The sequence below is a fragment of the Thunnus thynnus genome, chromosome 4 (genome assembly GCF_963924715.1).
Source record: "Thunnus thynnus chromosome 4, fThuThy2.1, whole genome shotgun sequence".
Taxonomy (NCBI): Eukaryota; Metazoa; Chordata; class Actinopteri; order Scombriformes; family Scombridae; genus Thunnus; species Thunnus thynnus.
The window spans coordinates 14,988,734-15,000,824 of record NC_089520.1 but is presented as its reverse complement, the minus strand read 5'-3'; the positions used below and the strand labels follow the sequence as shown (position 1 = coordinate 15,000,824).

General features: G+C 40.4%; 1 protein-coding gene across 1 annotated transcript in view; it reads right to left on the bottom strand.

The window, feature by feature from the left end:
- The window catches only part of kif5ab (kinesin family member 5A, b), a 63,910-nt gene that overhangs the window by 14,089 nt on the left and 37,730 nt on the right, over nucleotides 1-12,091 (bottom strand). The window contains exons 15-23 of the mRNA XM_067586868.1: nucleotides 10,049-10,195; nucleotides 8,549-8,737; nucleotides 7,762-7,879; nucleotides 5,162-5,226; nucleotides 3,745-3,854; nucleotides 2,181-2,282; nucleotides 1,610-1,670; nucleotides 1,417-1,488; nucleotides 1,171-1,275 (exon numbers count right to left, since the gene is read on the bottom strand). Of these exons, the coding sequence (XP_067442969.1) occupies nucleotides 1,171-1,275; nucleotides 1,417-1,488; nucleotides 1,610-1,670; nucleotides 2,181-2,282; nucleotides 3,745-3,854; nucleotides 5,162-5,226; nucleotides 7,762-7,879; nucleotides 8,549-8,737; nucleotides 10,049-10,195 (969 nt within the window). The remainder of the gene's footprint in view (nucleotides 1-1,170; nucleotides 1,276-1,416; nucleotides 1,489-1,609; nucleotides 1,671-2,180; nucleotides 2,283-3,744; nucleotides 3,855-5,161; nucleotides 5,227-7,761; nucleotides 7,880-8,548; nucleotides 8,738-10,048; nucleotides 10,196-12,091) is intronic.

The window sequence follows — 12,091 nt, the reverse complement described above, 5'->3', positions numbered from 1 at the left end:
GTAAACATGAAAAATCAATGACTAATCACTTTAAACACAGAGTCTGCAGCTACGTGACCATGCAAACTAATCCACACTTTGCAGAGATACTGAGCACAATTCTGAAGGTTTAGCAACTTAGCTAAGTTAACCTAACGGGCAAAGCAGGCAAAGGATGCAGGAATTCAATAGAACCACCTGAGGTTTAGAGGTACTAGTTTATTGTTTGGTGGTGAGTCTATTTTAAAAGAAAAACAAATGGAGGCAGGATTCCCACAGGGGGTAAATATACTGGTATAAGGGAGATTGTGACAGTTGTACAGATAGATGGATAGACAAGCAGACATTATTATATCTTGTACAGGAGCAGAGAAACTCATACATAGCTCTGCTGCTCTGTCCACTGCCTGTCTGTGGGAGCCTTATCACTTCCCACTGGGAGTTTGCTGATTTATGAGCATGACTTTCATCCATTCCCACAGTATCAGCAGGTGGTGGATGGGATGGACTCTCCTAGCAGCCACTTTAGGAGTGGTTTTCTGCCTGACAAACTGCTGCAGTGCAGCTCTCGCCTATCTGCCAGCCTGAGTATATGTACCAGTCTGCAGAATGTTTAGCACATCATCAGATCACACTCTGCTGTAGTCCACTTAGGAATAAAAAAGAAAGATGTGAAGTTTTGCAGGTATGTGTGTGTATGTCTCATCTTTTTGAGCACAAGCTGGAGAGAGGAGAGGGACTGAGCGAGTTTGTGTGCACCTGCATGAGGATGAATTTATTTGTGTTTATCAAATCTGAGTAACGGTTTTATGCTGTGTGGCGTCCTTTCCCTGAAGGCAGCATGGTTTAACACCTCCTGCTGCTCTGATTTTAAGGAGACTTTTATGTGAAGTTGCTGTAATAGGATGATTGATGGTGTTAGCGTTGCGTTAGCCCAGAGGAGAGCAATGACAAAAGGCACACAGAGCTCTGTATTTTAATTTGGCTTGCTCCTTTTGTCTTCCACTCATATTCTATCCAGCTAAGATATTTCTGCCTCACTGCTTTGCCACAGCATAATGCATCAGGCTTCCAGGCCGACGCAAATTGGATGATATGGCCTAATTCTTAAAGGAATAGAGGACAGGTAAGATGTTATTTTCTGTCTCCCTTGCTATGATGTATAGTTTTATATCTGCTGCTTATTGTTACCTGTTTGTGAACTTTTGTAAGCTGCTCCAGGTTGTTTTCAAGAAAGGAAATCTTCTGTTTCTGGGTGATATATCCCCCACTTTCATCAGGCTCCATTTCTGCACTCTGTTGACAGAGACAGTAGCTCATTGCAGATGCTGTAGTTCCAAAATAGTCCACCTACATCCATGTGTACTCTAGCTACAATGATTATATGATAGGATTAAAAGATTTTTTTGTTGTGTAGGTTACTTGCGTCTGACTTACTTTTCTAACTCGAGCCGTGAGGTCTTGAACAAATAGCTTGCGGAGGTTGTGGAGGGTGTGGAGTTCACGAGCCTATAGTATAAAGAGACAGACGGAGTGAGGAAATAGTGCTGTTAAAGCAGTTAGCGAGTATTTAGTGGATCAGTGGCCTTTGAGGGAGCCTAGTGAATCGTGACAGCAAATGATGACTTACAACAGTCTCTTCCAGCCCTTTGAGATCCTGCTTTGACTGCTCGTGTCGCTCATGGAGAAATCTATAGACAGACAAAACAATAGACAGAAAGGAGTGCCACATTCTTTTCAGAATAATTCATGAATTAAGAACAAAATTCAGCACGGACTGGCTGCCCCGCTTGTGGGCTGCCCATCTGCCATCTGATGTAATACGTTGCAAAGGTTAGAGCAGAAAAAGGCCTGTTAGCAGCCAGCTGCTACCGTGTTCAAAAACTCCATAATGGGGATGCAAAGAGAGTGAGACAGAAAGAAAGAGACCACGAAAGAAAGAGGCAAAGAGAGGGTTAACAGGGTTGGCTTCCAGCTTATTTTAGCCACAATCTGTATGATTGAATTACCCCACAGAAAGAGACACATACTGTAAATAGAAGGACAGTCCGAGCCACAGAGCTGGAGGAAAATAAATAGACAAAAGGAAGACAAATGACAGAGAGAGATGGAGGACGTGAATCAAAAGAGGCAGCTCGCCCCAAGGCCTCCATATGGTGAAATGTTTGAAAGCTGGCCAGGAAGGTAAAACAGAGACTCACGTCAGTTCCTCCAGCTGCCGGCTCTTGTGATGCTCTTGGCTCCTGAGACGTTCAAAGTTGCTGTGCAGTTGCTCCAACTCCAGCTGCTGTTTCTGGTTACAGCTGAAAAAGGATAGAGATTCACTAAATTGGTTCCATTCATTTTTACGTAAAAGAAAAAGCACTTTCTATCTCTAACCTCAAGAATGTCTATAATATTATCTGTTAGGGAGGAGTTCAAGCATATAAAAGTCATTCGAGAGAAGAGTGATGCCAAAGCTTTATGCCAAAAATGTGAAATAGAATCTGTAACATAATACAGTAGATCTAACCTGGAGAGGGATTGTATTTATTTTTTTCATTCAGCTACTTTGCAATAAATACTACAGTAGGACATTGTACACAGGTTCATTAAAAGATTTTTCACTGTCACAAGTGCTCGTCACTTTGATGGTTTTTAATTGCTTCAGTGCATTGTCATCACTTTACTGTACTATTACTAACAAGACAACATTGTCCTGAGTCTGAGGACTTAAGCTCCAGCACAGTGGCGTTCAAAGTGAAGTTGCCAACAAAGACAGACACAGGCATTTTGGCTGGCCAGAAGGACACTTGAGGGGCCCAAGTGTGTCATTAGGTCAAGCATTAAGCATGGACGTGTCCCATAAGGGTACAGACATATGCTGTTTTATCTGATTTGGGCACATGGCAATAAAGTACAATATTCCACAAGTGACAGATTTTTACCCAAAGTTTTAACAATTTTTTAAGTTTACTCTTTTCTTATTCTTTGAGAAGACTTGTTTCTTACAGTAGAAGAAGATTTACTGTATGCAGCTTTTCCTTTTCTGAGGGGCCACTCTGCTCCTATTTCAGATGCGTGCCACCTCACTGGAAACCATCCATCCATTTTCAAGCTGCTTATCCAAATCAGGCTATGCCAGCAGGGCAAGCATAGCAGCCCAAATGTCTTTTTTATTAAGAAATTCTCTGCAGCTGCTCCTTGGGTGTTAGCAGACACTCCCCAGGCCAGCTGGGAAATATACTTGAGTCCCTCCCAGTGGGTCACAGTACATCTACAGAACGAGGCACCTGAAGGCTGAGTGGCTCCTCACACTGAGGCTCAGCAGCAGCTTCACTCCAAAGTCTTCCCACACTGCTGTTTCCTCACCATGTAAACCACCCTAGGATATTGATTCCAGCCCCTCTTGCAGCTAGACAGGGCTTAGAGCTTTTTTGAGAACTCAACTACTGAGACCATGTATCCCCAATTTTAGCATTTCCACACTGCTTATGAGGGTAGAATTGAATTTCTGATTTGAGCCCACAGACAGCTGACAGAGTGAGAGTATCCTCTCCCTTTGGAACCATGTATGACCTTCACTGTATAGTCTCAAGGGTAGATGTAAATGTACTTTTGCCATTTTTAAGATTATTATACTTTGGTGTGTTAATAGTTCTGCTTTAAAATACTTCTGCTCTTCTCTATCAACACTCCTCTACAAGATATGAATTTTCAAAGTGGATTTCTGATTATGAAAGCCTGAATATCAGAGAAGGTGAAGAATTAAAATGAAGCACTGACTCAGTTAAGTCGTCGATGATCTTCTGCTTTTCATTGATCTCGTCTCGCAGGCGGCCAAGCTGTTTGCTGTGCGTCTCACGGTGTGACTCCATCTGCTGCTCCAGAGCTCTCTGAGGCAACAAGAGAGGGTGAGAGACATACATGTATAATGAGAAGAGAGAGAGAGAAGCATAGATTGGTTAAAAAAAAAAAAAAAAGGTAACAGGAAACAAAAGGAAAACAAAATGACTAAATAATGAGAGGGGAGAGAATTACACACGCCAGTGCACATGTGGATATGCAAGGCCAGATGGGCATTAAGCACACACAACCACACACACATACACAAACACAAACACACAAACACACATGGACACACACAGCATGAAGAGAGTGAGGCATGTCACACTTCGGTACACATATAAACATGTGTACAAATACAAGCAGATAATGAACAACAACAAATAATGCTAACTGCACAGTGTTTGGCAGCTGAAAAACTGCACGTGTTGCATGTTTACATTAGTACTCGAGGTTGGATTACCAACTGGGCAACATGTTGTGGCTCCAGACCTCCAGGGCCCAAGAAAGCACTATAGTTCACTGTGTGACAGTTGCTTTTTGGTAATTACAAGTACAAGCAAGTGCAACTGGGTCCTGCATTATTATGCACATCTTGTAGCCTTTTCTGTGAAGAGGCTCTGTCCTGTCTTATGAAAATCTGGTTCTAACAACTTCATCATTTTAGTCTATTGTATTCACATGGTACATTTTCCTAAGTTACAGTAAGTTGTGTTTCATGAAATTACTACAGACTAACAGACATGCAGAAAACCTTGGGTCCATAAACTACTGGTTGGTTTCTGGATCTCGGTATAAAATATGTGCTGAGTGCACATGTGAATTTGAAGGCAAAAGGAGCCCAATAGCAAATGTTTGCCCCTGATTTCTCTATACAGGTAAATCTGACCACAAGTGTTGAATTAATGTTGATAAATTCATTGGTCAGTCGACAGAAAATTAAACATCAAGAATTTAAATGATAGATTGAGTCATGTATTGAAGAAAAATGCCAAACATTCATTGTTTCCAGGATTTAAAATGTGAAGATTTTCTACTTTGTTTCATCATTGAATATATGTGGATTTTGGACTGTTAATTGAACAAAAGCCAAGCCTTTTTCAATTCATTTTTCTAATATTTAATAGACTAAACAATTAATCAGTTAATCAATAATGAAAGTAATTGTCAGTTGCAGCCCTGTTACATGCAGAAACACAAGCACTCACAAGCCTGTGCACTGACATGTGAAATGTACAATCATGGTTACAGTTGCACACACACACATGTACATGCACACCTGCAGTAAGCTGGTGCTGCTGCAGCGGTGTGATAAAAGGTCATTATAATAAATTGCTCTCACTGTAGTCATGGTTACCTTTATATCACAGTATTCCTGGATAGACGTGTGATTCTCTCCCATGGCCACCTGTGACATGGTCTCTGAAACACACACATACACACATTTAGAAAGAGAAAGACAGTGTGAGAATGAGAGTCAGGGAAATCAAAACAGAGAGGTAAAACAGGAACAGAGGAGGAAAAAGGCAGGCAGATAAAAGAGAGTACACACTGATGTAGATGAAAGAGGTGACAGTGACCTGACTTTGACTGAACAGCAGTACAGTGGTTGATGTTGACAGCGAGGTCAGCATGATCTAAGTCATGCCTTGAGTGTAACAATATCTATTATTGCAAATGACAGCAATTGTGCCACACTGATTTGATCTGCTGTTGACTCACTGCTCTTCCTGGTGTCTGATGATGAAATTACCGAGCGCTGTACCTTGCACCAGCAGGCTGTGCGATCATCATGACCTGCAGCACTTTGTATTTATACCTCTGTAATGACTCGAGGACCGCCTGGCTCGAGTGTGGAATAGGGACAAAATTGATTTACCTGTCCTTAAATCCACCGTTTATTTGGTGTAGTTCTGTGGGACTGCTCAGGAAGAATGACTTACATTGCCTTTGGCCTGATTTGTGAATTGTGTCAGTGTCCTGAGAGTATCCGCAGTTAGCTGTACCTCACATACTCCTGGACCTAAGACAAATATCCAAATGTACCATTAATCTATTTGTGCCAGTAATGTGAAATGTTTGGGAGCCTGAGCTCTTCATCAGCGTTTACCCTTGTTTTTCTTTTTCTTGACAGGATGGAAAGGCCTCTGGCACAGACTAAAACTCTCCATTGATGCCAATAAAATTGTTTTAAGCAGGGAGGGACTTCCTTCCTGTTCCAGCCCGCTGGAGCTGAAACGCAGTGGCGAATTTGTTGTCTTTTGACATTTTACTTTGTTCAGAAGTGATTTTGTTTGACTGCATCAGAACATCAACCTTATATTTGACTTTGGCATCTCAAGTCAGCAATTTGGAAAGATTTACAATGAAGATCAATCTAAATGTTGTCCTTCACTGAACAGTGAGTAAGAATGTCACACAGTACTTAGAAGATCATTGTTTATAATTTTTATCCCTTCAGCACAATGTCATCTTAAAACATGACCATCTATTGGAAGAATATTCTATTTCAAACCAGCAGTTCATGTAATTTCATATTGAGCAAAGTTCTGTTCTCTTGACTACTTGACCGTGTTAATTGGATATGCTCCTGGAGCTTTGTACCTCGCCTGATCAACCATAACTCTGCTGTTTTCCTTGCCTGAGCATATTGATAATTTCCTCCTTCACCTTACAGTCTAAATACATGTTAAACTCTTACTCCTGGTTTGTTATTTCAACCATGTAGGTAAAATATCTCAACCCGAGCCTGCGGCTAAGGCAATTTTATTGCACATACAGTACCAGTACCTGTACACGTTATATGTACTACACTGACTATGTTTATGCTATATTGATCCTTGGACCTTAGGTTTGGCTACATTGTTGGATTTGACCTCAATAGTTTAATTTATATACTGTAACAAATACGCTGCATCCTCAACCTGATGGTATATTTAACCGTTTCTAAGTTGTTGAGTGTAGAGATTATATGAAACCTGGTGTGTGGCTCTTGTTGGTGTTGGATTAGATTAGTACATTGAGGGAGGTACTTTGCACTTTACTTCAGTATTTTTCATTCATCATTCTAGGGGTGGTAAACTGACTGTCAGGCTGACAGTCGCTCAGTCCACCACCTTGGTTATTTCATCAACACTTCTCTCTCCAACACTTCATTAACATTAAGGTGATCCCCTGACGTTTCCTCTAGTGCCATCATGAGGTTCACAGTTTTGGATATTAGTGAAGTTTCTAAAAAATATTAGATTGATTGCAATGAAATTTGAGATATTCATGCTACAGAAATTGGTCAAAATGTTCACCTATCCAGTAAAATATTTCAATATCTACTTGATGATTTGTACAAAGCTTTATAAATATCCATGGTTCCCTCATGATGTATCCTAATGACTTTGTATATGCCCTGATTTTTCCTCTAGCACCACCATGAGGTTCATATTTGTGAAATTTGTTACACATTTATCTCCTCCTCAGAATAAAATATAATAATTTTGGGGAGCCCTGGCTTTTCATCCGGCACCATCATTAGGCCAAAATTTTAATTTGTCCAGTACTTAATGGGTTGTGACTGAATAAATGTAAATCATTTCCATCAGCGTCTCTTGTACTTTGTGTTTAGTGTTAATTAGCAAATGTTAGCATACTAAAAAAACATTATATCAAGAAGGGTCCAGCTGCTGTCTTGCAGACTTACCCCAGCTCTACATGATGTTGTCACCCAAATGGCATGTTACACAACACGCCCCCCCCCGACCCGACCATAGCCATCCCCCTCCTCAGCTGGATGTACTTGATTATATCTCCTAAGCATGTTAAGATTTTCTTGTGAGCATAACACCGCTAGCATGGCTTTGTCTTGTTTGTTAAGTGTTTATCTGTTTTTGATTTGATTAATACTGAGGGAACTATTGTTGTCCTTACATTTTTGCTACAGTATAGGGATATACATTACTCTACCTTGAGCTTGGAGTTTGGCCAGCTCCTCGCTCAGAGAGTCGTAGCTGTCCTCCAGCTGTCTCTTCTTCAGCTCCACATTCTGCATGTAGTCCGTTAGAGAGCGGATCTTCACCTCATGCTGAAAGTCACAACAAAGAAACTCAGATGCAGAAAGTATACTGATGAGGAAAGGACCTCTACCCAAGAGAACACGGACAGAGACTCACAAACTGACAGAGATTTCACACCAAGCATAAAATGTACTTTTTACTCACAGTTGAACGGATATGGCCCACATTGAATATTTATGATCCCTGTTCATTAAGGAATTGATTTAAATACCAAAGATAGCAAATTTCACATCATAATGGCTCCAAGCAACCACATTGACATGAAAAATACAAAACACACAATCTAATAAGAATCAGGATGGTCTGCACGCTGAAAGCTTCTGATGCAAAAACATGTTTTATTACCACGAACTGTTGAGATACGTTTTGAGTAATTACCATCATGAAATTGCCTACATAAGCATGTGTGATTTTAATTAGTTTGATGAGGAGCTGTGTGCTCGAAACGTCACTCAATTGTGTGCAGTGATAATTAATTTTTTAGCACTGGGAGGTTTCAGTGTCTATTGTCCTTTCCACATCAACATCAAAATTTCCCACCGGATTAACAGATTAACAAACTTCTTTCCAACACCAGATGTTTGCAGATGTTGCCAATTCCTCCAGCACTTATATCCATCATTCCCCTTCTCTGTAAATTACTACCAACCACATCGTCTTTGTATCTGTATCTTCACCTGTGAAATGAGGAGATGACACGAGGACAGCTCTCTTCCAGTCTCCTCCATCTTGCGGTGACACTCCATCTGAAGGTTATCCAGGTGACGGCAGCGCTTCACCATGGACTTCACCTCCGACTTGATCTTGCTGATGTAGAGGCGAGCCACTGTGAACTCCTCCTCGATCGCACCAGTGATCTCCATGGGCTGGAGACGAATGAGGTAGAGAGTCGGAGAGACAGTTAAAAGAGTATCGGAGATGTTTGGTTAAGATTGAGTGAAGATTATTTAAAGACAGTCGTGAGTGATGCATCTAAGAAACACTTTCTGGCATTTTGTACGCATATCCATTAGGCTAACAGCATCATTTAGCAGATGCTGTGATTCAGATGCTCCTAAATGAACTGTGGAGGATGTGGAGTATACACATCAAAATAAATCTGCGTATGACAACTAAGATATTCCTGTGGATATGCGTATAACCTTGCCTCAGGTGTTACAGTGAAAATTTATCATCAGGGGTATTTTATGTATGACCCTTCAGCTGGGTCGTCATTATACCGACACATACACAAACACAGCGATTTGTTTGAAATGCTAATCAAAGTGTGTTCATTTCCACAGATGCCGAATATATCGTGCTGAGTTAGAGATAAATGTGTATAAAATCATGCACAAGACATGAAGAATTTTCCACTCTGTGTTGAGTTTTAATGTCTCACTCAGTGTAAATGTGATAAAGCTTTAGTGAAGCTTTAGAACAAACAGACACAGAATACACATACAGTTATATGTCACTGTTAAGTGTGAATGTTTGAACCCTAAGATGTTTTTGCACAGCTTTCACTCCCTTTAATTACAGGCTTTTGGCTTAGTCACTACAGTATATGTTATTTTCATATTACTTACAGCTATGGATGTATGTCCACAGGTTTTCAACACAGGATGAATGGATAGAGGAGAGTGTCAGTGTTGATGGGACATTTTCTTCCTTAGTACTGTCATAAAATTTACTCACATTGTAAATTTAAAAGCATTTTTCTTGATGATTTATGATGATTAAGAGGCAAACTCTTGTATGGAGCTTCTTTTTTAGGTGATTTCTAAGTGTATTTTTACACATTCAATCTTGATAGGGATCAGAAACACTGCTCTCATGTGAAATAATTGGTTGTGCTGTATCCAGGAGTATGTGTATAATGTCTCTGTGTTCTGGTTTGACAAAATTATATCTCTGAGAAGAAGAGGGTGACTTTGTTAATTGGGTTCAAACTGTTAAATGTTTTTCTCACTCTGATAAAACCTATGAGGAACATGGGGATTCACAAATTCTAGTTAGAAGTTACAAGAAGTATAAAACTCTGATAAATATTTAAAGCTGCACTGCATATGAATTATCTTTTGTTGCAGACATCAAATTGCCTCAGATAACATCTCTTTCTTTGGAAACATCTCTGGTACAGTACAGACCAGTGGTAAGTATGAGTTCTGCCAACCTTCATCTTTTGCTGCACTCACCAGCTTGATGTCCCGGTTCCCGACGATGGTACTGAACTCACTCAGGTCCCTCATCAGCCCGTTGAGAATCTCAGCGATGCGTTTCCTCTGGTGGCTGCTTACTTCCTGGATACGGGACAGCTCTGCCTCCAATGCCATAAGGTGAGCCTGTGGGAGGAAAGGAGTGAAAGAAGAGAGTGAACGCATAGGAAGACCAGAGGGGGAGAGTGGTGGTGGGGTGTGAGAGGGGGAGATAGAACACCCAGGAGACAAGAGATATGAAAAAAATAAGGGAATAATAAAGAAAGAGAACACAGAGAAGGAAATGACTGAAAAGAGGATGGATCTCACGCCTGAGAGCACACACTGCAGCGAGATGCATTTTAACCCCTGACCTCTTTCTCATCTGAGAAATCTAAGGAGCAAAACATAATTGGTGCTAAATTACAAATCAATAAACTACCGAGATAGTGTGTCATGGCACTGGCGCTGGATGAGAGGATCTAAGACAGTGAATGATGGAGTTAACCTTATCCTCCATTTTGTATAGAGAGCAGGCTCTAAATAACGCGCAGCTCCAATGGCTTTAACACAATGAACCATATGGGTTCAATCGATACTCTACAGGTCTGACCAAATCAAGTATTTCTATCTCAGGAACAAATGATTTAATCTTGCAAAATTGAGCCTTGCTTTTTCAACACGATTAACATGGAAAAACACATAAAGAAGACCTAAAAATCTTTTTTTTTTTCTTGGTTCAGTGGTTCAGTGTGACCATGATGAATGTGTATTCATTTGATCTTGGCTGTTCTGTTCCTATACTGGTGGTGCTATAGTAACCAAAAACTGAAGGTTTTTCCCCTTCTTGTTTCATTTTGTACCAAGTGAATCATCTATTGTCAAAGGAATAATGTACTTAAGCTGCTTTTTAATGGTGCATTTTAGGTTATTGCCCCCATGGATCATCAGTCAGTTGAAAGCACCATTAACCATCCTCTTAAATACAGTAAGATTCATTCCTTTATCAATCTCTCCATCTTCATCTCCTTCATTAACTTCAAGCCCCCTGATCATTTTCTAGGTCACTTCCTATGTCATAACATTAAGTTAGCATAAACAGCAGTAAATAATTAACAGAATCAATTTATTTATGAATAAGTAAAAGGAGCAGACTGGAGAGATTAATGAAAAATGTTCAGTTCAGTTGAAGAGAGATTTATGAAGGCATATCAAAGAAATGAGATGGTTGGAGAAATGATGAATGAAGTTAATGTAATATTACTATAATGATAGAAAGGGGCTTAAATGGACAGATGGATGAAAGAAGGTGCTTAAAGGAGCAGATGAGTGGCAGCGACTGTGAACGATGGCATGGCCTCCTGCAGAAGAAGAGGGGAGTTTCCACTGAAAGCACAGATGAAGACAGCTGAGGAGACGGTTGGGTAAAGGCAGTGATAAATGTACTCCATTGCACATTTTTTTCTAGGTCAACCGCCCCATTTCTACCATAGATATGGATAAATTTAAAAAGCCGCCACACTGCACATTAGCATAACAGCTGGGATGCAGCAAGGGAAGAATTAGCCCTAAAGAGGGCCTGATAGGATGTTTTTTTTTAGATTAATGTTTAGTTTCTTGTATACAGTTTCACATCTTGTCAGAGAGGGAGTCATGTCAGGTGAGAGGTCAGACCAGAACAGACTGAAAGGGCTGTAGAGAAGGCGTGCTAAGTGATTCAGGATGTTTCAACTGGGTTTCGTTACACTGATTTGTGCAGTGAGTAGTTCTATTGACAGCTCTTTTTATCAATTTCTGGACCAGCTTCTAAGAAAGACAGAGAGAGAGGGGAGGATGCCCTGCCAGATTGTTAAATGATGCATGAAATATTGAAGAGGTTTTAAGAAGGTGAATAATGGTCCACTGAGCCAGTCAAAATAACTGTATTACAGACTGATCAGCTCTGCCAGTTATCTTTCTTTTATTTCTATCCCTATTTGGCTTTTTTTTCCCCAAAATGTCCTTTGCCATTTATTAAATGGATATTTTGAAACCATCAATACA